This window comes from Larimichthys crocea, unplaced genomic scaffold (genome assembly GCF_000972845.2).
Source record: "Larimichthys crocea isolate SSNF unplaced genomic scaffold, L_crocea_2.0 scaffold533, whole genome shotgun sequence".
Lineage (NCBI taxonomy): Eukaryota > Metazoa > Chordata > Actinopteri > Sciaenidae > Larimichthys > Larimichthys crocea.
Genome location: NW_020856972.1, coordinates 160,031 through 187,912, shown reverse-complemented (window position 1 = coordinate 187,912; position 27,882 = coordinate 160,031). Strand labels below are relative to the sequence as shown.

At 42.1% G+C, this 27,882-nt stretch overlaps 2 protein-coding genes and 1 long non-coding RNA gene across 3 annotated transcripts; 1 reads left to right on the top strand and 2 right to left on the bottom strand.

Moving 5' to 3' along the window:
• The first annotated feature begins 907 nt into the window (after positions 1-907).
• LOC113745222 (uncharacterized) lies at positions 908-2,910 on the top strand. Its single transcript, XR_003462050.1, has 3 exons — positions 908-984; positions 1,313-1,641; positions 1,788-2,910. It is a non-coding gene; the product is annotated as an uncharacterized LOC113745222 (long non-coding RNA).
• A 2,651-nt stretch (positions 2,911-5,561) lies between these two features.
• LOC104937151 (uncharacterized) lies at positions 5,562-11,594 on the bottom strand. The gene is made up of 6 exons (XM_027276730.1): positions 11,542-11,594; positions 11,016-11,187; positions 9,119-9,280; positions 8,443-8,534; positions 7,373-7,578; positions 5,562-6,219 (listed from the first exon to the last, which is right to left on the bottom strand). Exons 2-6 carry the CDS (start codon positions 11,099-11,101, stop codon positions 6,181-6,183), a joined length of 585 nt encoding a protein of 194 aa, XP_027132531.1. The 5' UTR covers positions 11,102-11,187; positions 11,542-11,594; the 3' UTR covers positions 5,562-6,180.
• Positions 11,595-12,494: 900 nt separating this feature from the next.
• Positions 12,495-26,957, bottom strand: LOC109140409 (mucin-5AC-like). The gene is made up of 5 exons (XM_027276726.1): positions 26,852-26,957; positions 13,889-17,191; positions 13,692-13,807; positions 13,404-13,468; positions 12,495-12,549 (listed from the first exon to the last, which is right to left on the bottom strand). Exons 1-5 carry the CDS (start codon positions 26,913-26,915, stop codon positions 12,495-12,497), a joined length of 3,603 nt encoding a protein of 1,200 aa, XP_027132527.1. The 5' UTR covers positions 26,916-26,957.
• Between the last annotated feature and the right edge of the window lie 925 nt (positions 26,958-27,882).

The window sequence follows — 27,882 nt, the reverse complement described above, 5'->3', positions numbered from 1 at the left end:
GATGTACTCTCTCCGACTTATTATTTATCACCACAGGTTTAAAAATTCTGTGTTCACTCCTTCAGTCAATGCAGCTCGCGAAATGGCAGAGGGCGAATCCTCCAGTAAGAAAAAAAAAATACAAAACTCATTTTACAGCAGAGTATACGAAAGTATATCCTTGTCTTGTTAAAGTGAGGAATGATGACACCATGGCAAGGTGCACTGTGTGCAACAGTGATTTCAGCATTTCCCACGGCGGACTTAATGATTGCAAACGACATGTCGAGGTATGCCAAGTTCATCACGCCCCCCCCCCATCTCCCGGAAATGACTTTTTGTAACTTGGGATGTCTGACAATGTTATCTGAGTTCCAATAAACCACACTGCTCAGTGGTCAACAGATCAGACTGCGGTTGTGTTGGACTGCTGCCTGGTGTGAATTAGGCATCCCCGATAAAGACAGCATTGCTGGGAAGCTGGGAAGTTTATAGTGGGGTTATTAAGGATAAGGTGTGTTAGGTGGACACAGTTACGGCTGGAGCATACAGCCAGAAGAACACCAAGGCAGGATTGTAGAGTGTCAGACGGGTCTTTTAATGGTCTGTGTTAACAGCATGGCAAACACTCTCCACATCATACCACAACAACCCAATGATCCCAAAATGGCGCCTTATATAGGGTGTCTAGGTAATGAGGGAGAACCCATTCACCATACTGCCTTGCTCTCTGTCTAAGAAACATTTATTATTTATTTACATTATCCCCATAATCCTCCCACTATATACATACACACACATATTTACCAACACAACCTCCCCCCAATTCTAGCACACATGTTGTGAATTCCCTGCTTTGAGGAACCTGCGTCACAGCAAGCTGCTCCATGTTTGTTGCGCATGCGCAGTGTGTTCAATAACTTCATCAGTACTTATTTAGTCGAGGCACTCTTCGCCGAGCGGCAGTGCTCTTTCTTTTGTACAACAGTGTTCGTCGGTGATAATGTAAGTTATGTGACGAGCAAATGTTGTTTATATTTCGCATGTGACGAGTTATTAATATTGCCAGGTTGATAAGCTCGGTTCGCTTTGTTAGCTTATTTCATTCTGTCACTGTTTATTTAGCCTTTTAGCTGCTACTGATGCTAGCGTGATAAACTGACCGGGGCGGTCTCAGTTTCGTTTGGTCATGTGACCTGCCTGTTGCGCCAGGCTGTTGTGTTCAATGATCCTACACTAACACCTACTGGTGATTTGCCATTTACGTTATTCTATCATTAATGCCACTGTAGGTAATTATTATTAATACTGTTTATTGTTGTTGTCTTTGCAGATATCACACACACACACACACACACACACACACACACACACACAGATACCGATACAATTGCTACAGTGCTGTTCAGCTGCAAGAAGTTAATAAAGCCAACAAAGAGAGAAGTTGCTGCGTCTTCTCTGACCGGAGGATTAGGCCAGTATATGCACAGCCAGCGTATCATCACTGAAGCTGTTCCCCAACAACACACACTAACACTAATAAAGTACACCATTTCCCAACACCCCCATCAATCACCACTTGGATGCCCCCACAACTACAAATATGGTGACCGTTCCCTGGGGAAGCCTTTTGCCCGAACACCCTGGAGACAAAGGAGACTGGTGAGTACCATTTCACACACACTTTACTATTCCCAATAAATTAACACGCAATTGCACACAAATATTAGATTAATCACATTATGTCACTTTTGCATTCAATTATCAAAAAAATAATGCACGCTAAATCTCATGTCCCTCTTTTGCAGGTGGAACCATGTGGCCATCACAGAACCAACCAGCACCAATAAGATTTACAGTTTTTCTCCATTGGTTTGGCTCATTTCTTGAAACTGAGATGACATTCTCATAACAACATGGACAAATCCCCAAACTATCTTGCAGTTTCTCACAACAGAATGGCATTTATCATTGCTTTCATCACATTTCCAAATGCTTTGTACATGTGTCAAGCCTTTAGTACATCCTTGCAAATAGCTATGTACAAGTATCCTACAGTTAACACAATCAGCCAACATTTAGTACATTTTTCAAATGAATGTATCTTGCTGATCTATCCCAATTGGTTGGTTTTCAGTGTCATGGTTATTGTCCTCAAAACATGTCAGCACATTTTCATCGTATAAGTCATCATATGCAGAATAGTCTGCTCAATTGTCAAAATAGTGTTAGGAAACTGGAATAGAATACAGTACATATTTTGGAAGATGTTATAGTAAATTTAGGATAATCAGGTTAGGTGAAATAAGTTTTTGACTAACGAAGGAGGCGTGTATAACCATGTGCGCGGCCATCTCAGAAAATGGTGTGGCCACCCACAATGCAAGTTTGGGCCCATACAACACAGATAAACTCCTCCGTTTCCTGGATCAACTGTATCTTGATCTGGTCCCAGAAAATGAGAGGGGTCTCGAAGGGCCCCACCTACCCCAGTTTGTAATTATATGGGACAACGTTAGTTTCCACCGGGGTCCACGCATCCGGGGATGGTTCAACATGCATCCAAGAATGCACAATGTGTTCTTGCCACCATACTCTCCATTCCTCAATCCTATCGAGGAGTTTTTCTCTGCTTGGAGATGGAGAGTGTATGAACACCATGCGGAAAACCAGAGGGCTCTCATGACTGCAATGGACGCTGCCTGTGAGGACATAACAGGGGATCAGTGTAGAGGATGGCTCAGGCATGCACGACGCTTCTTCCCGCGCTGTATCTCAAGAGACAACATCAGATGCGATGTGGATGAGAATCTGTGGCCGAACAGAGCACAGAGAATGGATGGCCAGGAAGATGAGGATGGTGACCAGGAGAGAGAGGGGAGTGACCGTGACTAAACAAAATGTCTTCATTTGTGACTCTTTGTATTTACAGTGCTGATTTGTTGATTTTTTTCTTTTTTGTGGGTTTTTGTATTTTGTGTACACAGTATATTTTCCTTTTTTACGGTTCCCTACCTACTGTAATGTGTACAATTTACGTTAGTTGAGAATAAAAATGAAAATTCCTCGGCAGAATGAGTGCAGTGTGTGTGTGTGGTGTGAAAATGTTATGCCTATAGTTAGAAATATGCCATGACAAAGCGTCTAAGCATTTTGACTTGCAGTACTTACACAATACCAAAGGGACAATGCATTTTGGAGGCACTGACTAGTTATATGAGAAGGGAATGTAGTTTTGACTGAAGGGTAAACTGTTTTGGGAGCTGTACAAACATTGCCAGGTGATCCATGTAGTTGTGCAGTACCATCCAAGTTATTTTGACAGAAGTACTGAATGAATCAAAATGTGCCAAAGCAATTGAGAAGGATCCATGCCATTTTTATGGTACTGACTATTTACATGGGAAAGGGATTTCATTTTGAAGCATGGATGAGTAGTTTTGGGAGCCAAATTACATTTTGCTGGTCATCTGAAGTGTTGTGCAGAACTGCAAGTCTGTTTGGCCAAATTGCTTTATAGTTATGAGAATGTCATCTCAGTTTCAAGAAATGAGCCAAACCAATGGAGAAAAACTGTAAAAGGACAATGAATGTAAAAACATTCCATTATGAATATCCAATATCTATATGTATATCAAATGTGCAAATATGCCATGTGCAAAGTCTGCAAACCCAATAAAGTGCCACTGCTTTACAAAAGTGCCTGTGCAATTCTTAAAGTGCATGTATCTCGGTTAAAGTGCATGGTGCAATGTTCCCCCAACTCCATCTCAAGCTTCAGGGAACGAAGTCCTCTTCGTTACAAGGTGAAAGAGCTTGTTCTTGTTTGAAAACGTTTATTGTTTATTGTATTGCAAGTTAAGTTTCGTTTTTTTTCGTTGCCATAGTCATGTTGTTAAAATGTGTCTATAGATAATCCTGATTCCTGACCAGGTAGTGGCTCGTGGATGTGATTAATTAATCACCTTGACAGAACTTTTCACTAAGCCTGGTTTCTTGGTTTGTGTTTGCATTTGGGGTCCATAAATGTTCTGTTGTAATGAACAGTTAGGGAACTTTTGGCATTAGGTCCTAAATTAGGACACCACCTAAGACTTTAATAATACGTTTTATTTACTTATTTATTTTACTAATTATTATCACTATTACGGCTACATTCACTCTGAATACTGTATCGTTGGATTTTTTTTTGCTACTCTTTGGGGGCTAGCTCGCCAAGTTTTCATTGCACATTGATGAGACACATATCTTTGTAATCAGCGGAGTCTCTGCTTTCACACGGCATTTGTGTGGTTTGGTTAAAGTGGTGAAATTAGCAGAAGCACTAAAGTGGACATGCGCTGTTTTCGTGTTTTCTTTACATGCCCAGATAATTGCTTGGGGATTGGACTATGTTTCGTTTGGGTAGCAATGCTTGGTAGAGCTTTTAGCTGAGTCATTTTGGTATGCTACATGTTAGAATTGGTGCTTCCTGGCAGACGCTGATCGTCTGTATTGTGCATGCATCTCACGCTGTGCCCTGTAATGGGGACTTTCGGGTTGAAATATGAAGTTATCGGTATCGGCCATGAGAACCAGAAAATTATCGGTTATTGGTATTGAAATTTTTCATATCGTGCATCACTAATCACCAGCTCAGTTAGAGTGTTGCATGGCAGCTGCACTGCTCAGGACAGAAAAAGGCTTAACATCATAATGTATTACAACAATGTATTTTACTCTTATTTTTCTAGTATTGTGTTGTGTATTTTTTTTCTTATTGCTGTTGTGTGTAAAGGGAGACAGCAAAATAAGAATTTAATTTCTGTATAAATGTAAATGTGTTTTTCCTTGCAAATGACAATAAATCTCTTGAATCTTGAATCACTCCCCTCCAGGTTAGTCCGTCATCCCCAGGAGAACTATGGTGTCACCCAGAGACTCCAAGAAGGCTGGGTAAACCTTACCCCCAGCAACTTGTAGTCGCATGGAGGCAATCCTCTCTTTTCCTGGGGAGAACGCCAACACCGCGGCGCTCAGCCGGGGACTTGTGAGTATCCCCACACCTGCCTGGTGCCTCTCATCCTGGGTAACTATGGAGTCCAGCCCCTCTCCAGGATTTTGGTTCTGCAACTAGTGCTGTGCGTGGTGGTGAGCCCAACCTAGTTGGTCGTGCTCCACCTCCCACACTAACTCTGTTTCCTTTAACGCCAGTGACATGACATTCCGAGGACCAGACCAAGTCCCTGCATTTGCCTGCCACCCGGCTGGAAAAGCACCTGACCCCTATTTCTCACGATGGTGGGCCCACAGAGTGGCTCCACGTTGTTTTTGGGCAGTGCCCAGCCAGGCCCCATGGGCTAAGGCCACCAGACAGCCAAAGTCCCGCAGCTCACTTTGTTCTTATCCATAGCTTGATTTGTTTTCTTCATTATATTTGTACTCAATGTTTGTTATGCATCAAAAACACCAAGACAAATTCTTTGTACTTGAAAACTTACTTGACAATAAATCAGATTCAGATTCTGTCTCTGCGTTGTCCATCTTAGCCATTTTCTATACTTTATATAGTTTTGGACCAACAATGCATAAATGGAGGTCAATACTGTTTATTATGAGAATTAACACAGAAGGCATGTGGTGGTGGCTGAAGGCTGGCTGGCGTTGCGTGTGAGTCAAACAGGTCAGAGGATTAACTAGAGAACACTGGCTGAACAAAGTGAGACACTGGTGCGACAACTGCGATAATGGTACAGGTGCTGATCAGGCTTTTATGGTAGGAGTGGCTGATTAGACACAGGTATGCCTTGTTTATTGAGACCTGCACAACCAGCCACACCCTGCCAGGGTAGAAAGGAGGGAGAACACCAAACAACATAGTCTTTATATAATCAACTCCTTGAGATAAGGGGTGTTAACATTATTTTTTTTATATTTTTTTTACCTTTCACACATGCTACACATGCTATACACATGCTCCATTAGTAGTTGAAGAGTCAACAGCATTCCATTACAACACCACCACTAACATCCATACAAATGACCACACACATAATAATAACAACATCAGAGCTGTTCATCATAAATATTCCAGAATACATAATCATAAATATTGACTATAAAACATATAATTTGATATATATCATATATAATTCAAGCAATAGATGTTTATATAAGGCAGGAAAAATAGATCATCTTCATCATCATCATCAGGTATTCTCCTCAAACGTCCCAGGATGTTCTGATCCTGTTGATCATGAACTGTGGGAAGAAAGAAACAGAGAATTATTTAAATGAGAAAAACCTTTATGGGTTCAAACAACAATAACATCAATCTGTGTTTGTGTGTGCACTGCAGAGGTGACAGTAAGTCACATGTGCAAGTCCCAAACAAGTCTCAAGTCTTGACCTTAAAGTCTCAAGAAAGGCCCAAGTCATTTTTGTGAGAGTCGAGTCAAGTCAAGTCATAGCTTAGGTCATGCAAGTCACAAGTCATAGAAATATAATAATCTGGATGACAACCGTATTAAAGTGCTGTACTTTTATTTGCAACAAATATTTCATCAAAGAATCAAAGAATTAATCTGAATTAGAATTTGAACAAGTATGACTTCTATGTCCATGTCTATGGCTCATGTTTTCATTGCACTATGCAATGAAAATTCCATTAAATACATAGGTAAGATTGGAATTAATTTTTTAAAAATAAAAATCAATTAAAGATTCAAAATGAAAATGTTGTCCATCCTTCTCTACTAAGCTGTCATCTCTAATTTCTCATTAAATATACAGCCCTTCACTGTTATGTGGACAGTTAAGTAAAGTAAAGTAAAACCATAGGCCGTATTAGGTTAAATGAGTGCATAAATAATGTCACTGTGTGTCAAACATAAAACTAAAGTTGCAATAAGCTTCCAAGGACCCCTAGGAAGGGTAGGCTATGTTGATTTACTGTAAATTGTACTAGGGTTGGGCGATATATCAATATTTTAATCAATATCGATATATTTTCAAACGCGATATAGCACGATAGTATAGCAACAAAATCACTAAGTTGTCAACACTGGACCACTGATTAAAACAATAAATAACCACAGCACGGGGTTAGAGGTGGTCCACAGGTCTTGACCTGTGTGTCAGCTGTTGCAGTGCATTGTAGGATTTGTAGTATGAGTGGTGGGAGTGCAATTTACCAGTGGGCCATTAATAATAGACGTGAAAAAATATCAGCAATGACTTGTCGAGTCATTTCATGCAAGCCTAAGTCAAGTCTCGAATCATGAATAGCAAGTCGAAGTCAAGTCAAGTCTTTTATTACTGTTAATCAAGCAAATCACAAGTCCTCAATCTGACGACTTAAGTCTGACTTGAGTTAAGGCACTTGACTGGAGTCCCCCATCTCTGGTGCACTGACCTGCTGGTTGGACGAGAATTCTCTGAGGGGCAGGGTTGATGGAGCTGGCTGTGCATATCCATCATTAAAGAATGAAGTATTGTGTGGTTGAGAGTCCATGCCTGCTGATGAGCTTGGCTGTCTGTTGTTATTATATGTAGGAGGTCGATTCATCTGGTAGACAGGGAGGGGCTGTCTGTAATCACTGGATTCTCCTGTGTGGATGGCTGCTTGACAAATTCCATCAGAATAGATTTTAGTATGTATGTACAATGATGCTTACACGTTCTGAATTTCAACATTACCACACATTACATTCTGAGTAGTGATCACCATATTTTAGGATACACCCTTTGGTATAATGTTACTGACATTTTGATGCCAAGGTGGGCTTGACAGGAGAGGGCAGAGTGGCAGGGCCACTGCCAATGTCTTTTCCAATGAAAGTAGCTAGCACAAGCTCCAAAAGTCACTAAAAGTTGCCAAATGACATCATACATACAGCATTTTTGTTCGTATTAAACATCATCAAATAAAACGTAGTTTAAAAAAAAAAGTAAAAAAAAAAACTACAGAGATAAAACTAACAATTTAAATATGTTAAGCTATAGGATGGTCTAAATCTGAAAAACATAAAGCAAGGCCATATCTAGAGGCAACGTTTGGTTTGTCCATTCTGGGATACTATAGAAACATGGTGCAATGGTGGAGTCCATGAAGTAGATAATAAAAAGCTCTTTCTAAGGTAACAAAACCTTGTTCCTTACTTTCACACACACTCATGAAAACATACCCATGAATATATTCTGCCAATAAATAAAGAAATGTTACACTTAAAGTGACATCAGTTTATCAAACTTTATACAACTCCTTCTGGAGCCTCAAAAGGTCTCTTAGAACTTTCTTTAGTTCACCTGTGAACTAAAGTATATAGTTTACACATCATACTAACCATGATGTGTAAAATTGTAGTTCCCTTTTTTATTCTCAAATAAACAATGAAATGTATTACTATGGTTTAATGATTTACTTGAAATCTAAGTGTGTATGTATGTAGCTGTGTGTTTGGTATGTTTTTGTCACAAACTTACCATTATTTGTATATGCTGGGCTTTGTGGTCTGGACCACTTAAAGTCCTCATTTAGCCACTGATTCACCAGCTTTTCCTTCATGTCTCTACTCCTGCAGACACAAGAAGAAACTTTTTTAAAAATAATTTCAGCTTTCATTACAAAAGATGTGCAACCACAGCCTTAAAGTTTGTTTTTGTTTTTAATTGAGAAGCAGCTTTGGATTTGTGACCACAGTAAATGTATCCCTAAATACATCAGCACCAGAACATAAATACAACAGGACCAGTAGAGTAGACAGCAAAGAGGTCATTGATTGTAACTTTAAATCTAACTACAATCTAAAAATCCTCATGATCCTTGTTGTCTTTAACTAATTTAAAATCATTCAATGAAAATTAATCAAAATATTCTCTAATTTACATAATTATTGTACTATAATCATACTACAGACCATTTTTACATTGTATCAACTGAAATAGACTTGATAGTATGAATAAATCATCTGCACTGTATATACAGTACACGTTCTGAATCTGTTGGGTCTAATTTTGTATGTTTTTCTTCCTGTTTAAACACATGCAATCTGCAATCTGAGGTACTGAACACTCATGTAAAGCACAAGCCTCATGATACTATGTACAGTTGTAATATCACATTTTGACTGATAACCAATAAAGTCAGTGTACAGCTTACTGTGTTTGCTTTTGTTTGTTGATCAGCATGCATGCAGTCAAGACTCCCACAGTCACCAACAGACAAGCAAGGGTCGCACTTAACCCTGCGTAGAAGGCAGTCTTGTGAATAGGGAGGCTACAGTCATCGCTCAAATACCAAGTGGATTGTACATTTTGACATCTGAAACAGAGAAGGGAAAACATAAGTTAAACCACAGTGAACACCTGTGCTGAATAAGTCAAAAATAAAATATTGAAAATAACAAATCAAATCAAATGTTATTTGTATAGGCCAAATTCACAAAATACATTTGCCTCAGGGGGCTTTACAATCTATACAAGGAGTGATCTCTGAACTTGGTTCCTGTCAGAACACATGCAGCAGCATTCTGAATTAGCTGCAAAGTCCTAAGAGACTTATTGGAGCAGCCTAATAACAAAGAGTTACAATAGTCCAGCCTAGAAGTAACAAATGCGTGGACTAGTTTTTCTGCATCCGCCTGAGAGACAATGCGTCTGATTTTAGCGATGTTACGTAAGTGGAAGAATGCAGTCCTCGAAATTTGTTTTATGTGGACGTTAAAGGACAAATCCTGATCAAAAACAACTCCAAGATTCTTTACAGTGGAGCTGGAGGCCAGGGTGATCCCATCTAAAGTAACTAAGTCTCTAGAAAGAGAGCTTCTGAGGTGTTTGGGTCCAATTACAAGAACTTCAGTTTTGTCTGAATTTAACATCAGAAAATTGTAAGTCATCCAACTTTTTATATCCCTAAGGCATGCTTGGAGTTTAGTTAACTGGTTTCTAACCTGGTTTCATCAGGCTTGATCAATAAATGTAATTGGGTGTCGTCGGCATAACAATGAAAACTAATGGAGTGATTCCTAATAATGTGTTCCCTAGGGGAAGCATATATAAACTGAACAGAAGTGATCCTACTACAGAACCTTGTGGGACTCCGTGACAAACTTTGGTATGCATGTAAAAAAAATAACAATTTACAATTAATTGATACACAGTCATTGGAGTGGCAGTCACTGGGGACTAGGAACTGGACCACAGTACAGAGTGTGCACTGGTAGCTGGAGGTAGTGTTGCTTTCATCAACTAAAATTGTGACTAAATATCGATGTTAAACAAGACGCAATGTAAATACTGGTCATGTGACAGTAACTATGATTAAATATATATTGCAATATTGTTGATGAATAAAAATGAGACCAAATGTGGTTTACAAAATAAAAACTCTAAATGCTAAAATGTCTCCATTTTCGTTGACTAAAACAAGACGAGACAAAATGTTATAACGCTATTTCGTCTCGTTTAGTCCCATTGTTATTATTATTTTGCAGTATTTCTGTTTCCTGTGTCTCACTTCCGGGGCTGCATCAGGTTGCACTGCGCAGTCACAGGCGACGTCACTTTCTCAATCCCCACTCGCGGCATTATTTAGAAGACGCAACTGTGGTGGGTTCGCGTTAACAACAGACAACTGACACAGAGAAAGGGAGCGAAGGCTGGCCAGCCAGGGTTCGTCATTCGTTACTAAAAAGAGACTAAAATACAATTTTCATTTACTAAAACTAGACTAAAATGTCATCAGTTTTCGCCGACTAAAACTAGACGAATTTAGTCACGGATAATTATGACTAAAATAAGACTAAAATGCTCAGATTTTCAGTTGACTGAAACTTGACTTGACTGAAAAGAGTGACAAACTAAAATACTTTGTGACAGCTTGACACAAAGACTAGACTAAGACTAAAATTAAAACAGGCTGCCAAAAACAACACTGGCTGGAGGGATACCAGTTCACCTCCAAAGTGCCTTTGAGCAAGGCATTGAACTTCTAACTTGGACCAAAAAAACAAAACATGAAACGTTAAAACCACGAAAGAGACAGCTCGTCAACTTACTCGCAAAGTGCTCCAATGCTCCTGTAGACTTTGCATTCTCCCTTATTGTAGCATTTTTTGTGATCTGAGTGTTGACTGTCACACATGGTCACACACTTGATTGATCCTTCAACACGGACTGGTTCGTAGTATTCAGCAAGATCTGGATCCTTCACGGTGCTGTCACATACAGCTGGTGAGAGAAAGTATGTCTTACTATGTGTACCTAAAGTGCCCCAGCATTTAAAAGTGCAGCATTTAAATAAGCTTTTCTAAGGTGCAAATGGAAATGTATTATATCACTCAATAGGGGCCCAAATTCATCTCAGCTCACTGCTGATGTTTGAACATAATACGGGCACTTAAAATAAATACACTAACCACACAACAACAATTTAAAAGTCATAAATATCATTGAATATTAGGCTCAAATGAATTTTTTGACAAAAAAACAAGCTCAAATGAGAAAAGCACACACACATACATGTTACAGTAATATATATATAAAAAGATATAATATATATTATATATATATAATACTTTACACACTTGATATTTTCCTCTTGTTTATTAGCGTTGGGAGGAGTTAGGTGGCATTGTAAGGACAATCTGAAACTTCAGAGGCAAAAATGATTATTAAGCTAGTAGGCCAAAGTGTATCCAAATTAAGTGTGCCAAAACTCTTCTGTTTTTACCTTCTTTGCAGTTAAAAAGTTCCCCAGCCGCTCTGCAACTGTGAAAGTCATCATTAATACACCTCTTCAGAGTTGGCATTGTTGGAATTGCCAGCACCACATCATGTGTGACCATAACACTGAGGCAGAACAATTCACAATTCAGAAACAAGTCATTATTTTAGCTGAGGAGTTTTATTTTCTTTTATGTTTTTATTACTATACTTTCCTATTACAATTATCCTACTATTTTCATTGTTGTTGTTAGTACATACACCCTTTCTTTTATTACCCTCGATCTAAGTGAGAAACAGAAGGAATTGTATCAGTCTGGACTACACTTGAAGACACAAATAGGACCAACTGCACTTATTTTTGATATAGGCTTTTTTCAGTGCCAGTGTTTAAGATAAATCTCTATTTTATATTAATTATAATTTTAGATGGCCGTTAACAACGTTTCCTATTAACTTTAATGGGGTTAACCATTAAAGGTCAGACTGAACTGATGCCAAGATTATTGGAATTATTTGGAAGTGATTGGTGATCCTAAATGTGTATGTGCTCTAAATACCTTTCCGGGGCGACACTGTAGTAGAGATGGCTTCAGCTGATATCCATCTGAAATAAAGATAAAATAGTTCATGGCAGCATTAATATATATATATAAGATATACACATACACACATTATATATATATATATATATATATATAATATATATATAAGATAAATATATCTATAGATATCTATATATATATGTGTGTGTGTGTGTGTGTGTGTGTGTGTGTGTGTGATTCTGATTAAATATCTTACTGATAAGGTGTTTAAATTACCTCTTCCAGGTTATTATCTGAGATTCTGACCGAAGGGCCTCCACGACTAAGAGCAAAAAAAAGATGTCATTTAATAAAGTTTAAAAAGAAAAGAAAAAGAAAAAAAAGCTTAGATATTAAAACACAAAAATGAGACCATTTGTACACTAGAAAAAATTCTAAATTTTGACTGTGCCTGACTCTGACACTGTTTAGCAAATTCAGTAATAATAATGGGCAAACTGGGCACCCACACCAATAATGAGCCTGAGGAATAGTATAGAGTGTGCTCTTTCAGGCACACTCAATAAAATTAAGTGTGTTGAATAATAGATAGTGTGCTCTTTCAGGCACACTCAATTACTTTGTGTCAGTGTCTGTTGGGGTGACAATTTCTGGGTTTACAATATACAACACATGATTACGATGATAATAGTGTCACAACTTCAGCCAGCCGTTAGTTTTTCATTCACCTGTCTTCTGTTTTTTCCTCACTACTCTCATGTCATTTCAGACGCTCTGCATTAACCGCTGAGTTCATTCACCTGGCTTGCCCCACTTCCACTCACCTGCTCCTCATCAGCTAATCAGCCCCTCAGTATATGTACCAGTCCACTTCCCTCAGTTCTTTGCCAGATTGTCTAGTGTGTTTTCCCTAGCTGTCCAGCAACTTCTACAACCCTGATTCTGATCCTGCCTGCTCGTGTTTTGACCTGCCCTTTTGGACTTTGGACCCCCCTTTCTGCCTGCTCCTACTGGACTTGTTTGCCACGCCGACTGCTCTCTGGTTTGACCTTTGCTAAGCCATTAAACTCTGTTTCTTCACCCGAGCTGTTTCCCGTGTCGTGCTATTGGGTTCTTGTCTGCTGTCTGTTACTCCTGACAAATAGTTCTGTTTCTGAAAAATTGTAAGTACCATACCTGACGCTAGTTACGACTACTCCTTTGAAGTTTGATATATTCTTTCCCAAGTAATACTTTTCCATCTGAAATAGTAACAACATAATGTCAGTTATGTTTGAAAAGCAGAATTCCCATAGAACAGCCACATTTGGAATGTAATTCAATCCAACACATTTTGCAAAATAATGCATGTTTGCTTTTCATTCTTTTTTTTAAGTTACCACAAATCTATATTATATACAATACAATATTATAACATGTAAATTAAATAAACATACAACATTCAAATGATTTCATTTAATATACCTTGGCAGTGAAGTTTCCAACAAACACTTTATATTCAGGTGAATTTTTGTTTTCATATTCTTCATGGAATTTCTCGTTGATCACCACATCAACCGCAACTGACCTATTGAATGTAACTATGAAGAGAATATGCAAACATATTGGTCACCATAAATAAATAAAAAAAAAAAACTAATAAAGACAGAAGTTGACAGTACCTGGCTCAACAGAATCAACAAATTCGCATCGAGTCCCACTGAATCCAGTAAGACATACACAATTGACTCCATTGAAATGTCCCCCATTTTGGCACTTAAAGGGCTCTCCTGTTGTGATTGAAGGTTGAGAGGTTGTTTGAATTGTTGGAGTGGTTGGTGGGTCGGTTGATGGCGTGGTGGGGGGGTCGGTTGATGGTGTGGTCGGGGGGGTGGATGATGGTGTGATCGGGGCATTGGTCGATGGTGTGGTGGGTGGGTCTGTTGATGGAGTGGTCAGAAGATCTGTTGATGGTGTGCTTGGTGAGTCTGTTGATGGTGTTGTCGGAAGATCTGTTGATGTTGTGGCTGGGGTGTCGGTTGATGGTGTTGTCAGAAGATCAGTTGATGTTGTGGCTGGGGTGTCAGTTGATGGTGTGGTTGGTGGGTCAGTTGATGGTGTGGTTGGGGCATCGGTTGATGGTGTGGTGCTTGGGCCTGTTGATGGTGTGGCTGGGGATGGTGTGGTCGGGGCATCAGTTGATGGTATGCCTGGTGGGTCTGTTGATGGTGTGGTCGGGGCTTCGGTTGATGGTGTGGTCAGTGAGTCAGTTGATGGTGTGGTCGAAAGATCTGTTGGTGTGGTCTGGGCATCGGTTGATGGTGTGGTGCTTGGGTCTGTTGATGGTGTGGTCGGCGAGTCAATTGATGGTGTAGTTAGGCCGTCGGTTGATGGTGTGGTTGGGGGGTCAATTGATGGTGTAGTTAGGCCATCGGTTGATGGTGTGGTCGGGAGGTTTGTTGATGGTGTTGGTGGTAGGTCTGTTGGTGGTGTGGTTGCTGCATCCGTTGATGGTGTGGTCGGAAGATCTGTTGATGGTGTGGTTGGGGAATCAGATGATGGTGTGGCCGGGGCTTCGGTTAATGGTGTGGTCGGTGAGTCTGTTGATGGTGTGGTCGGTAGGTCTATTGATGGTGTGGTCAGGGGGTCAGTTGATGGTGTGGTCGGGGGGTCAGTTGATGGTGTAGTTGGACCATCGGTTGATGGTGTGGTTGGTAGGTCAGTTGATGGTGTGGTTGGGAGGTCGGTTGATGGTGTGGTCGGTAGGTCTGTTGATGGTGTGGTCAGGGGGTCGGTTGATGGTGTAGTTGGGGCATTAGTTGATGGTGTAGTTGGTAGGTCAGTTGATGGTGTGGTTGGGAGGTCAGTTGATGGTGTGGTTGATGGGTTAGTTGATGGTGCGGTCGGTGGGTCAGTTGATAGTGTGGTCAGTGGGTCGGTGGATGGTGAATCTGTTGATTCTGTGGTTGGGGGGTGAGTTGATGGTGTCGTTGCTGCATCCGTTGATGGCGTGGTTAGTGGGTCTGTTGATGGTGTGGTCGGGGCATCAGTTGATGGTGTGCCTGGTGGGACTGTTGATGGTGTGGTCGGAAGATCTGTTGATGGTGTGGTTGGGGATTCAGATGATGGTGTGGCCGGGGCTTCGGTTGATGGTGTGGTCGGGGAGTCAGTTGATTGTGTGGTCGAAAGATCTGTTGATGGTGTGGTTGGGGATTCAGATGATGGTGTGGCCGGGGCTTCGGTTGAAGGTGTGGTCGAGGAGTCAGTTGATGGTGTGGTCGAAAGATCTGTTGGTGTGGTCTGGGCATCGGTCGATGGTGTGGTGCTTGAGTCAGTTGATGGTGTGGTCGGGGAGTCAATGGATGGTGTAGTTAGGCCGTCGGTTGATGGTGTGGTTGGGGGGTCAATTGATGGTGTAGTTAGGCCATTGGTTGACGGTGTGGTCGGGAGGTTTGTTGATGGTGTGACGGGTGGGCCTGTTGATGGTGTTGGCGGAAGGTCTGTTGATGGTGTGGTTGCTGCATCCGTTGATGGTGTGGTTAGAAGATCTGTTGATGGTGTGGTTGGGGAGTCAGTTGATGGTGTGGTCGAAAGATCTGTTGGTGTGGTCTGGGCATCGGTTGATGGTGTGGTGCTTGGGTCTGTTGATGGTGTGGTCGGCGAGTCAGTTGATGGTGTGGTCAGGGAGTCAATTGATGGTGTAGTTAGGCCGTCGGTTGATGGTGTGGTTGGGGGGTCAATTGATGGTGTAGTTAGGCCATTGGTTGACGGTGTGGTCGGGAGGTTTGTTGATGGTGTGACGGGTGGGCCTGTTGATGGTGTTGGCGGAAGGTCTGTTGATGGTGTGGTTGCTGCATCCGTTGATGGTGTGGTTAGAAGATCTGTTGATGGTGTGGTTGGGGAGTCAGTTGATGGTGTGGTCGAAAGATCTGTTGGTGTGGTCTGGGCATCGGTTGATGGTGTGGTGCTTGGGTCTGTTGATGGTGTGGTCGGGGAGTCAGTTGATGGTGTGGTCAGGGAGTCAATTGATGGTGTAGTTAGGCCGTCGGTTGATGGTGTGGTTGGGGGGTCAATTGATGGTGTAGTTAGGCCATCGGTTGATGGTGTGGTCGGGAGGTTTGTTGATGGTGTTGGTGGTAGGTCTGTTGATGGTGTGGTTGCTGCATCCGTTGATGGTGTGGTCGGAAGATCTGTTGATGGTGTGGTTGGGGAATCAGATGATGGTGTGGCCGGGGCTTCGGTTGATGGTGTGGTCGGGGAGTCAGTTGATGGTGTGGTCGAAAGATCTGTTGGCGTGGTCTGGTCATCGGTTGATGGTGTGGTGCTTGGGTCTGTTGATGGTGTGGTCGGGGAGTTGGTTGATGGTGTGGTCAGGGAGTCAATTGATGGTGTAGTTAGGCCGTCGGTTGATGGAGTGGTTGGGGGGTCAATTGATGGTGTAGTTAGGCCGTCGGTTGATGGTGTGGTCGAGAGGTTTGTTGATGGTGTGGTGGGTGGGCCTGTTGATGGTGTTGGCGGAAGGTTTGTTGATGGTGTGGTTTCTGCATCCGTTGATGGTGTGGTCAGTGGGTCTGTTGATGGTGTGGTCGGGGCATCAGTTGATGGTGTGCCTGGTGGGTCTGTTGATGGTGTGGTCGGAAGATCTGTTGATGGTGTGGTTGGGGAATCAGATGATGGTGTGGCTGGGGCTTCGGTTGATGGTGTGGTCGGGGAGTCAGTTGATGGTGTGGTCGAAAGATCTGTTGGTGTGGTCTGGGCAACGGTTGATGGTGTGGTGCTTGGGTCTGTTGAAGGTGTGGTCGGGGAGTCGGTTGATGGTGTGGTCGAGGCATCGGTTGATGGTGTGGTGCGTGGGTCTGTTGATATTGTGGCCGGGCCGTCAGTTGATGGTGTGGTTGGTAGATCTGTTGATGTAATTGCTGGGTTTGTTGAATTGGTCTTGTCACTAACTTGAGACCACTGTTGATCATGGATTGAGAAATATTCTGTGAATAGAACAAAAAAAAAAGGTTTCTAAATGTATCTAAATGTTGGGATGATGTTGTCTTAACTACGCTAAGTTATATGATGTGTCCTTTTTAACATGAGCCGGAAAGTTAGAACACATCAGTGGGTTCAGAAGATTGTGGTCAAAAAGAAATTCTGCAATTTTCAAATTTTTCCACTATTAGAATTTTGTTATGAACACTCATTTTTTAATCCTTGTATGTCATTCTTAATATTGCTCTGTATATTTATAAGTGAGTTGCACCAAATGTATTAGCACTGTTCTTCAAAGGTTCTGTGAAGTTAAGTTTCTAGATATATCACAATGTTTCTTGTGTGTCAGTCATGTCTGAGTATGCAGGCCATGCCAGAACTGGGATGTTTCAAACTTCTCGAAATTGTGCACATGCTACAACAGGATGCTCGTCTGTTTTCATTGAACCAGAAAGTTTTACAGTTCTTAGTTGGAAGAGCAGCAGCTCTTTATGGACTTTGTCAGAGATGCTAGGGGAAGTGAGCTAGGTTACACTGAGACAGGGGAGGTCCTGTGTTGTTTACTCTCTGGGCAATAAGATGGACAAATTGCTACTCATTAACAAATTATCTCTCCCCAACAAGATGGAAGAGCTAACGGCACTGACCCGGCTGCAGAGGGAGTACCGGGATTGCAGCCTCATGTGCTTCACGGAGACGTGGCTGACTGAACTTTCTCCGGACTCGCACGTTAATCTGGACAGATTCCAACTCGTCCGTGCGGACTGGAAAGCAACGGAGAGTGGTAAGAAGAAGGGAGGGGGGATCGCTGTGTTTGTGAATGATAGATGGTGCCACCCGGGACACATCAGGGTGAAGGAGCAACTCTGCACCAGAGACCTGGAGCTGTTAGCCGTCAGCATGCGGCCGTACTACCTCCCGAGGGAGTTTTCACAGGTCATTGCCGTGACTGTGTACATCCCCCCCTCGGCGGTCGCTGCTGCAGCTACAGACCAGATCCACACTGTTGTCTTGCAGCTCCTAAACCAGCACCCCCAATCCCTCCTGCTCATCTCCGGTGACTTCAATCATGCCTCTCTGTCCTCTGCTCTCCCCACCTTCACCCAGTACATAAACTGCCATACTAGAGACAATAAAACTTTGGACCTACTGTATGCAAACATCAAGGATGCATACACCTCATCCCCCCTCCCCCCGCTGGGTCGATCTGATCACAACCTCGTTCACCTCATCACAGACTACACCCCTGTGGTAAATAAACAACGACCTGTGAAGAGGTCTGTGAAGCAGTGGTCTGAGCAGACCAGTGCCAGGCTCAGAGACTGCTTCGAGACAACAGACTGGGAAGCACTTTGCAGCCCCCACACATTGACAGCATGACCCACTGCATCACAGACTATATTACAGTTTTTCTCCATTGGTTTGGCTCATTTCTTGAAACTGAGATGACATTCTCATAACAACATGGACAAATCCCCAAACTATCTTGCAGTTTCTCACAACAGAATGGCATTTATCATTGCTTTCATCACATTTCCAAATGCTTTGTACATGTGTCAAGCCTTTAGTACATCCTTGCAAATAGCTATGTACAAGTATCCTACAGTTAACACAATCAGCCAACATTTAGTACATTTTTCAAATGAATGTATCTTGCTTATCTATCCCAATTGGTTGGTTTTCAGTGTCATGGTTATTGTCCTCAAAACATGTCAGCACATTTTCATCGTATAAGTCATCATATGCAGAATAGTCTGCTCAATTGTCAAAATAGTGTTAGGTGTGTGTGTGTTTTTCTCTGCTTGGAGATGGAGAGTGTATGAACACCATGCGGAAAACCAGAGGGCTCTCATGACTGCAATGGACGCTGCCTGTGAGGACATAACAGGGGATCAGTGTAGAGGATGGCTCAGGCATGCACGACGCTTCTTCCCGCGCTGTATCTCAAGAGACAACATCAGATGCGATGTGGATGAGAATCTGTGGCCGAACAGAGCACAGAGAATGGATGGCCAGGAAGATGAGGATGGTGACCAGGAGAGAGAGGGGAGTGACCGTGACTAAACAAAATGTCTTCATTTGTGACTTCATTTGTATTTACAGTGCTGATTTGTTGATTTTTTTCTTTTTTGTGGGTTTTTGTATTTTGTGTACACAGTATATTTTCCTTTTTTACGGTTCCCTACCTACTGTAATGTGTACAATTTACGTTAGTTGAGAATAAAAATGAAAATTCCTCGGCAGAATGAGTGCAGTGTGTGTGTGTGGTGTGAAAATGTTATGCCTATAGTTAGAAATATGCCATGACAAAGCGTCTAAGCATTTTGACTTGCAGTACTTACACAATACCAAAGGGACAATGCATTTTGGAGGCACTGACTAGTTATATGAGAAGGGAATGTAGTTTTGACTGAAGGGTAAACTGTTTTGGGAGCTGTACAAACATTGCCAGGTGATCCATGTAGTTGTGCAGTACCATCCAAGTTATTTTGACAGAAGTACTGAATGAATCAAAATGTGCCAAAGCAATTGAGAAGGATCCATGCCATTTTTATGGTACTGACTATTTACATGGGAAAGGGATTTCATTTTGAAGCATGGATGAGTATTTTTGGGAGACAAATTACATTTTGCTGGTTATCTGAAGTGTTGTGCAGAACTGCAAGTCTGTTTGGCCAAATTGCTTTATAGTTATGAGAATGTCATCTCAGTTTCAAGAAATGAGCCAAACCAATGGAGAAAAACTGTAACTTCTGTGTGGAGAACACTGTGCCCTTCAAGTTGGTACAGTGTTTTCCCAACAACAAACCCTGGGTGGCCTCCGAGATTAAGGCCCTGCTGAACGAGAAGAAGAGGGTCTTCAGATCGGGGGACAAAGAGGAGCTGCGTAGAGTCAGAAGGAACTCGGGCTGAGGATCAGAAGGGGAAGGACAGCTACAGGAGGGAACTGGAGAAGCGGCTGGAGCAGAGCAACACCAGGGAAGTCTGAAGAGGACTCAGACCATCGCAGGCCATGGAAAAGGAACTGAATGAACTGAATCTGTTCTTCAACAGATTTGATTCTGCCCCCCCCCTCCCTCTCTCCCTCCCCCTGACCCCTATTGACACCTCCCCTGGCCGGCTCCCCCTCCCCTGCCCCCTCCACTCCTCAGCCTGACACCTTCAACACCTAACCCCCACCAGCCCACTCCCCCACCCCCTCACCAGTTCAACCCCCCCCCCCCCCCCGAGACTCTCACAACCCATCACCCCCACACCCACCCCAGTCATCCTCCACCCCCCTCTCCATAACAGATGATCAGGTGAGGAGTCAACTAAAGAAGATCAAGGCAAGGAAAGCCCCAGGCCCGGATGGCATCAGCCCCAGACTCCTTAAGGAAAGACGTCATGCCCCAAGGAGCCTAACCACTTCAGGCCTGTTGCCTTGACTTCTCACCTGATGAAGACTATGGAGAGGATCATCCTTGGTGGGCACACAGCTGGACCCCCTGCACCCACTGTTTGCTTACCAGCCTGGGATCGGGCTGGACGACGCAGTAATTTACCTGCTGCACAGATCGCTGCTCCAACTGGGGGACAGCAGGAGCACTGTGAGGGTCATGTTTTTTGACTTCTCCAGTGGTTTTCACACCATCGAGCCTTCACTGCTCAGAGTGAAGATGGAAAGTGTGGGAGTAGACCAACACCTGGCTGCATGGACAACAGACTACCTCACTAACAGACCACAGTTTGTGAAGCTCCAGCACTGTGTCTCTGACGTGGTGCTCTGCAGCACAGGTGCCCCTCAGGGTACTGTGCTCTCCCCCTTCCTCTTCACCCTCTACACATCGGACTTCTCCCACAACACCGCCCACTGCCACATCCAGAAGTTCTCTGATGACACAGCCGTTGTTGGATGTGTTTCAGAGGGGGGCGATCTGGAATACAGGACGATCATCAGGGACTTTGTCAGCTGGAGTGAGCTCAACCAGCTTCAGGTCAACACCAGCAAGACGAATGAGATGATTGTAAACTTCCAAAGGAAAACATCCCACTTCACACCGGTGAACATCCAGGGTTTGGACATAGAGGTAGTTAAGAGCTACAAATTCCTGGGTGTCCACCTAAACAATAAACTGGACTGGACTGACAACACCCATGCTCTCTACAAGAAGGGCCAGAGTCGCCTCCACCTGCTGAGGAGACTGAGGTCCTTCGGAGTGTGCAGGGCTCTCCTTAGGACTTTTTACGACTCTGTGGTGGCCTCAGCCATCCTTTATGCTGTGGTCTGCTGGAGAGGGGGCAGCATGGACAGGGACAGGAGCAGGCTCAAGAGACTTATTAGAAGAGCGAGTTCTGTCCTGGACTGTCCTCTGGACTCTGAGCAGCTCCTTCAGCAGCAGACTGATACACCCACGGTGTAAGAAAGAAAGAAAAAGAGGTTCCGCAGGTCCTTTATCCCTGCTGCTGTGAGACTTTACAACACTTGCACCTGATCATGTTGTAGTCTCCTGTTCATGTCCCATTGCTATTTTTGTTTTTAAATTTATGTTCTACTTAGTACTTTTTTCTAAATCTGCACATTCTACTTTAGTACTTTTTGTAAGTATGTACACTTGTGATTCCCTCCTTGATTCTATTTTCCGCTGCTGTTAACAAGTGAATTTCCCCGTTGTGGGATAAATAAAGTATTATCTAATCTAATCTAATCTAACCTAATCTAATCTAATCTAATCTAATCTAATTACTTTTACAGATCATCACTGGATGTCTTGACTGTGTGCATGGCATGAAATCTGAAGACCACCAAAGAATTCTGGGATGTAATCTAGGGCCCTGTGTCAGAAAGCTGGTTCTCCATAAGAGGTCATGGGTCACTCAAATCAGAAAGACCTTCTAGTCTTCTGACCACTTAAAGCACTTTTACACTTTACACATATCTTATATAACACTTCTCTCTCATTCACCCTTGATCCACTGATAATCTGATTAGCGGACAACTTGCTCTACCTCCTGAGGCACAGCTGCCCCAAACCTACTGGCCAGTAAAGTGATTCTGCTTGATTTGATGGTAGTGGATGAATAACATGACATCTAGCCTCAAGATCTTATTACAGTATCTTATTCAAATTGCCAACAATAAAATGCACCATTGTTCATTGTTTGTAGCTTATGCCTGCCATAATCCACTGTCATTTGCAAACTGCTTGGCCACACAATGCCATACATGCAGGATTTGTTCGTGAAGAGAACACTCCTCTATAGTGTCAGATGCCACTGAAGGTGAGCATTTGCCCACTGAGTTACAATTACTGCAGTCAGTCAACACCCTGGATATCTGAGCACTCAGATTAGTGTCCCTGAGATGATTGCCAAGTGTTGCATCAGTTGTCAGGGTGGCTGGTCTCATTCAATCTTGCAGGTAAAGTGTGGAGATTATTATAGAATTTTCTATCCTTAGGTTACACGGGGTCACGTGTGGACATTGAAGTCCTCGGTTGTTTGGCTTTGTTTGAGGATCTGAGCACTGTGGGGACCAGAGTCGAAGAAACTGAATGTTGCCTTCGTAGACATAATAGACAGCTTGACATTGACGTTCCATTAACATGAACAGACAACAGTGTCTCCAGACTAGAATGTGCTGACAGTAACACTAACATGGGTAAAACATTCTCTTTGACTAACTCTGGGCACATAGTATGTCTGACCACCAGCATGAGTTCTGCAGAATGTGAGACCGACTCACAGCGCCGGTCCCGGTATCGAAAATTACCGAGGTTTTTTTCTTTTTCGGGCGATCGTGCGCCCCCCACGGAGACTGCGCCCTGGGCGGCCGCCCACATTGCCCATAGCTAAGACCGGCCCTGCCGACTCAGGCACTTCTGATGTGTCTGATATTACAGACATCAGAGGCTCCTGAACACTTTCATCCCTCCTGACCTCACCATTGGCCATTGACTTCAGCAATTTCTCCAGAGATCTTGATTACATGTGGCTTGTGGCTGCGAGGCCAGCTAAATGTGCAGCTCGTACTTGATGATCGTCTTTCTCTCTCTGAACACATTTCCTCCGTAGCGAGGTCATGTCGCTATGCATTGTACAATATTAGAAAAATCAGACCGTACCTGACCCAATATGCTGCTCAGCTCCTGATACAGGCTACAGTCAGCTCCCGCCTCGATTATTGCAACCTGCTCTTGGCTGGCCTACCTGCTTGCGCAATCAAACCTTTGCAAATGGTCCAGAATGCTGCAGCGTGACTGGTTTTCAATCAACCTAAAAGGTCACATGTCACCGCACTCTTCAGCGACCTGCACTGGCTGCCTGTAGCTGCCAGAATTAAACACAAAGCTCTGACGCTAGCCTACAAAACCATCTCAGGATCTGCCCCTGCCTATCTCAGCGTCTTACTAAAGGCTCACGTCCCGACCAGGGCGCTACGCTCCGCTCATACAAACCGTCTAGTTGTACCTTCGCCTCTCACAAAGCGAGGTCACTCTAAACTCTTCTCTGTGGTTGTCCCCAAATGGTGGAATGACCTACCAACGGCTACTAGAACAGCAACATCCCTTTCGACCTTTAAAAAACTTGTAAAAACCTTTCTGTTTCGAGAATGCTTCCCTGCCTAACAAAACTAACAACTACTCTGTGCTCCTTTACACCTTTCTCAGCTTATGTCCTCCTCTGTAAATCGCTTTGGATAAAAGCGTAAATGCAATGTAAAAATGTAAATTCTAGGAAATTATGTTGGTATTAAAATGTACATACCATTTGCATGTAACTACTCTGGTGGACATTCTTAAGTTACAACTTGCCATTGCCCAAGTGGGTAAATCTGCATTCTTTCTAATGGCCAACATTTGCAGCAATAAATTTAAAAAAGTCAGATTGTCTATGTAAAAACATTTATGACTTCAGTAAACAGTTTACTCATGGGTTTATGGTCTGATTTCAAGTGTTCTACCGTACAGCATGATGTTAATTTTGTAAATTATGGTCCCACTTAGAGTAAAATAGAGAATAAAGCAGGGTATGCTTTAGACAATGTCTATCTTTTGACTGAGTGAGTCCATCCCAGCTCAACACATCAAACCTCACCTGACTTGAAATAAAACTAGGCGTTGCTAATCAAATATAGATCATGGAAATCGCCATTTTTTTCTACTAGGGAACAGAAGCTCATAAATATGCAGTTTTAAACATCTGAAAATACATTCTTACTAGTTTACACCTGAAAGCCGACATATCAATAATTTCAAGTAGTAAAATAATTTTAGAGATAAATTTAAAATTGATATCCATGACAAAAGAACAATGATAGTTATGAGTGAGAGTGAGAAATGAATGGTTGATATTAGGGGTTGTACAGTCGATTTCACTACTCCACAATGACGTTTAGAGCTTGACGCCGACTAGTCGCTAATCACCATAAACAAAATTGATCAGAACCCGCTGCACTGGTGGGCCCAGAACGAGGATAGATTTCCCCGTTTGGCCAAGTTGTGCAAATGTTACCTGGCTGTAAGGACACTGAGTGAGAGGATTTTTTCACTCGCTGGAAATACCATCATGCGACAGCGGGCGAGCCTTCACCCAGCGCACGTAGATGTGGTTGTGTTCTTGCACGCAAACCAGGATCGAAAAACGAAAACTGTGACTGAGCAGGATTGTGATGATGACTAGGCTTGCAGGCTCTTGTCTGTTTGTTGTTTTTCTCACAAACTGTTTTAAGAGTACAGTATTTTGTTTTCCACTTTGCCTATATGGGAGATGTAGCTGAACATAATGTGTACGTATGTTACATAAAATTTAACAGTTGAGCTGCTGCTTGTTGTTGATACCTGATGCTTCCTGTTCTGCACAAATTCTGTGTAACAGCTGTCCATTATTGCAAAGCATTCCCTCCTCCTCAATGACGTCACCAGCAACTAGTCGACGTAGACTCGACTTTCATCATATTAGTGTCGACTTAAAAAAATCTGAAGTCATGCAACCCCTAGTAGATTAACATTTTGACTAGTACGAAATTAGTTGTAGTTATCATTAATTAGAATTGTGACTATCCAATCAACGTTTTCAAGTGTATTTTTCTGCTGAGTCAGCTGTTCCTCTTTGTGGCTAAAAGATCAGTGCAACATCTTCAACACAACATATTAGAGAACCATGCTTCAAATGCATACAGTTAACACTCTGTTATAGAGCATCTTTAGCAGAGCGCTTTAGAAATTTCATGTTTACCATCACAGGTGGCTGCGTTCAATAAATGAGACATGGCTCATAGTACAACTTAAACTACCTTAGAACAAGCACACTGAGTTATCAGTATATGCAATTTAATAACACAGCTTAAAATTAACTAACATAAGTGGACCATATAATTTATACCTTCTAATTTACCATTTTACATTTACACATTTTAAATCAAGTTGATGCTACACTGACGTGTAATCAGGTGAATAGTGCCAATCATTTGTCTGTTCTCACACTATATAACTTTGTGCAGTGAAATTAAAGCACGGTTCAATAAAGTACACTAATAGTGTAATGACATAGAAATAAAACAATTTTTAATACATTTAATGAAAAGTACACCGAAAGCTGTACATGACCCATGTTATGCTCAGTTTCTGATGTGTACGTATATTAGGGCTGTCAATCGATTTTAAAAAAATAATCGTGATTAATCTATCAATAAATGTATCAATAAATTAAATGCATTTTTCTGAGACTGAAGCTTATAATGAATATTTATTTATGTAAAATGATCAAATTAATGTAGAATAAACACAGAGAAAGTATATTTAAATTCATTCATTTTATTGTCTTATGGAGACATATGCACAGTGCAAACAGAAAAAAGCCAGAATGAGGAAATACACTGAGGAGTGCCACACTCCTGTAGTGTAGACTGGGTGTTTTGCTTTGAGGTGATATGTTAAAGTCGTGTTACTTTTGTGGAATTTAAATTCGGCTTTGCAAACTGTGCAAATTGCCTTGTTTTTGTCCAACGAGCCGTCGGGCAACTTTTTAAAATGAAATGTTCCCCCTAAAAGTCCGTCCTTATCCATCTTTCCGCCATAGACTCTCCTTTAGTTAGGATAGATCATAGACATATATACAGACGCCGCATTGAGCAGGTTGGTCCGTTGCTGCAATACGTTAACACGTCCGCCATATTGGATGTGGCAGATCTGCCCGTAAACTAATACAAGCAGGGTCGGTTTTAGCTGTGGGCAATGTGGGCGACCGTGCAGGGCGCAGTCTCCGTGAGGGCTTTAAGTTAATGCCTCTTATACACCCATTCACACACACACTAATATATCTGGGAAACAAAGCTCTACTTTGCCACATCCAAAATGGCGGCCGCCACCGGAAGTAAACGAAACCGCGTTAATTGCGTTAATTTTTTTAACGCGTTAATTTTTAAAATTAATCGACAAAATTAACGCGTTAATTTTGACAGCACTAGTGTATATATATATATTATTGGATAATTTCACTCTCATTAACATAACGACTCTATTTGGCCTTAAAATAACTACATTTGAGTAAAGCCAACAAGATAGCTAGTCGGTTCATTAACTATTAAGATTATTAAAAACATTTTAATAATGATATGGCAAACAATGTTGATTTAAAGGAAAGAATAGTTAGATTTTGGTCAGGAAAATTTCCATGACTCTTACCATCAGCCGAACATAAGCAGATGAGTACAGCCGGGACAATTAGGAAATGTGAAGAAAACGCCATGGTCGGATTAAATTCCAGTGTATGACATTCCAGTGAATGACACAAAATGAATAAATCCACTGGATGAAAATGAGAATGAACCACAGACCTCTCTATACTCTGTAAAGGGGCGGATTTCAGTGGATTTGCTCTCTCTGAGCTCATACATCCCACGCCAACTTGTTGAGAAACATCACAGATAGAAGGAAACAATGAGATAAGATAAGAGGAACAACCATGATATAAAACCAACTGAAGATTAACAAGTTTATTACACATGCACACCTTTGCTCATGATTATACATTCTTTTACAAGAGCATTCACAGTAATTTAGTCACTGTTGGAGGATGATACAATCGGACGGAATATCTTTAATGTCACTGCACTGGGAGTGGTTGTGATTCATTTTACTTGATGCCCACTACCAATACTATTATTAATGTGATCAGTACTACAATTAGTCATGTTTCAATTCTAATTAGGGCCCAAGCACTGATGGTGCGAGGACCTATTGTAACTGAAGAGATTTTTCCTCATTATTATGAGGGTCTGAGCACCGACAGCGGTGCGAGGACCTATTGGAACTGAAGGAATTTTTCCGGGTTATTATTATTTTACTTCTTTTCTGTCTTCTGAGACGAATTACGTGCCTGTTACATTCGCGAAAGTCACAGATTTTTGCCAGGACATCATGCCTGTGAAAAAATTGCCGTCGCAAAATGGCTCTATAGCACCCCCTACAAATTTCAAAAAACGCCAAATAAACGGGGTGACTTTGGCGTAGGACGGGAGGAAGTTACGTTTTGGCCCCATTTTTTATGATTATTTTTCTGGCCTTTTGTATTAGTACAGCTGAAGATAGACAGGAAGCAGAGAGAGGGGGAGTGACATGCAGTAAATGGCCGTCCAATGCGGGATTCGAACCGGGGCCAGCTGCAGCGAGGACTATAGCCTTTTCACACGGGATTAAATGCTAACGGCTTTAAA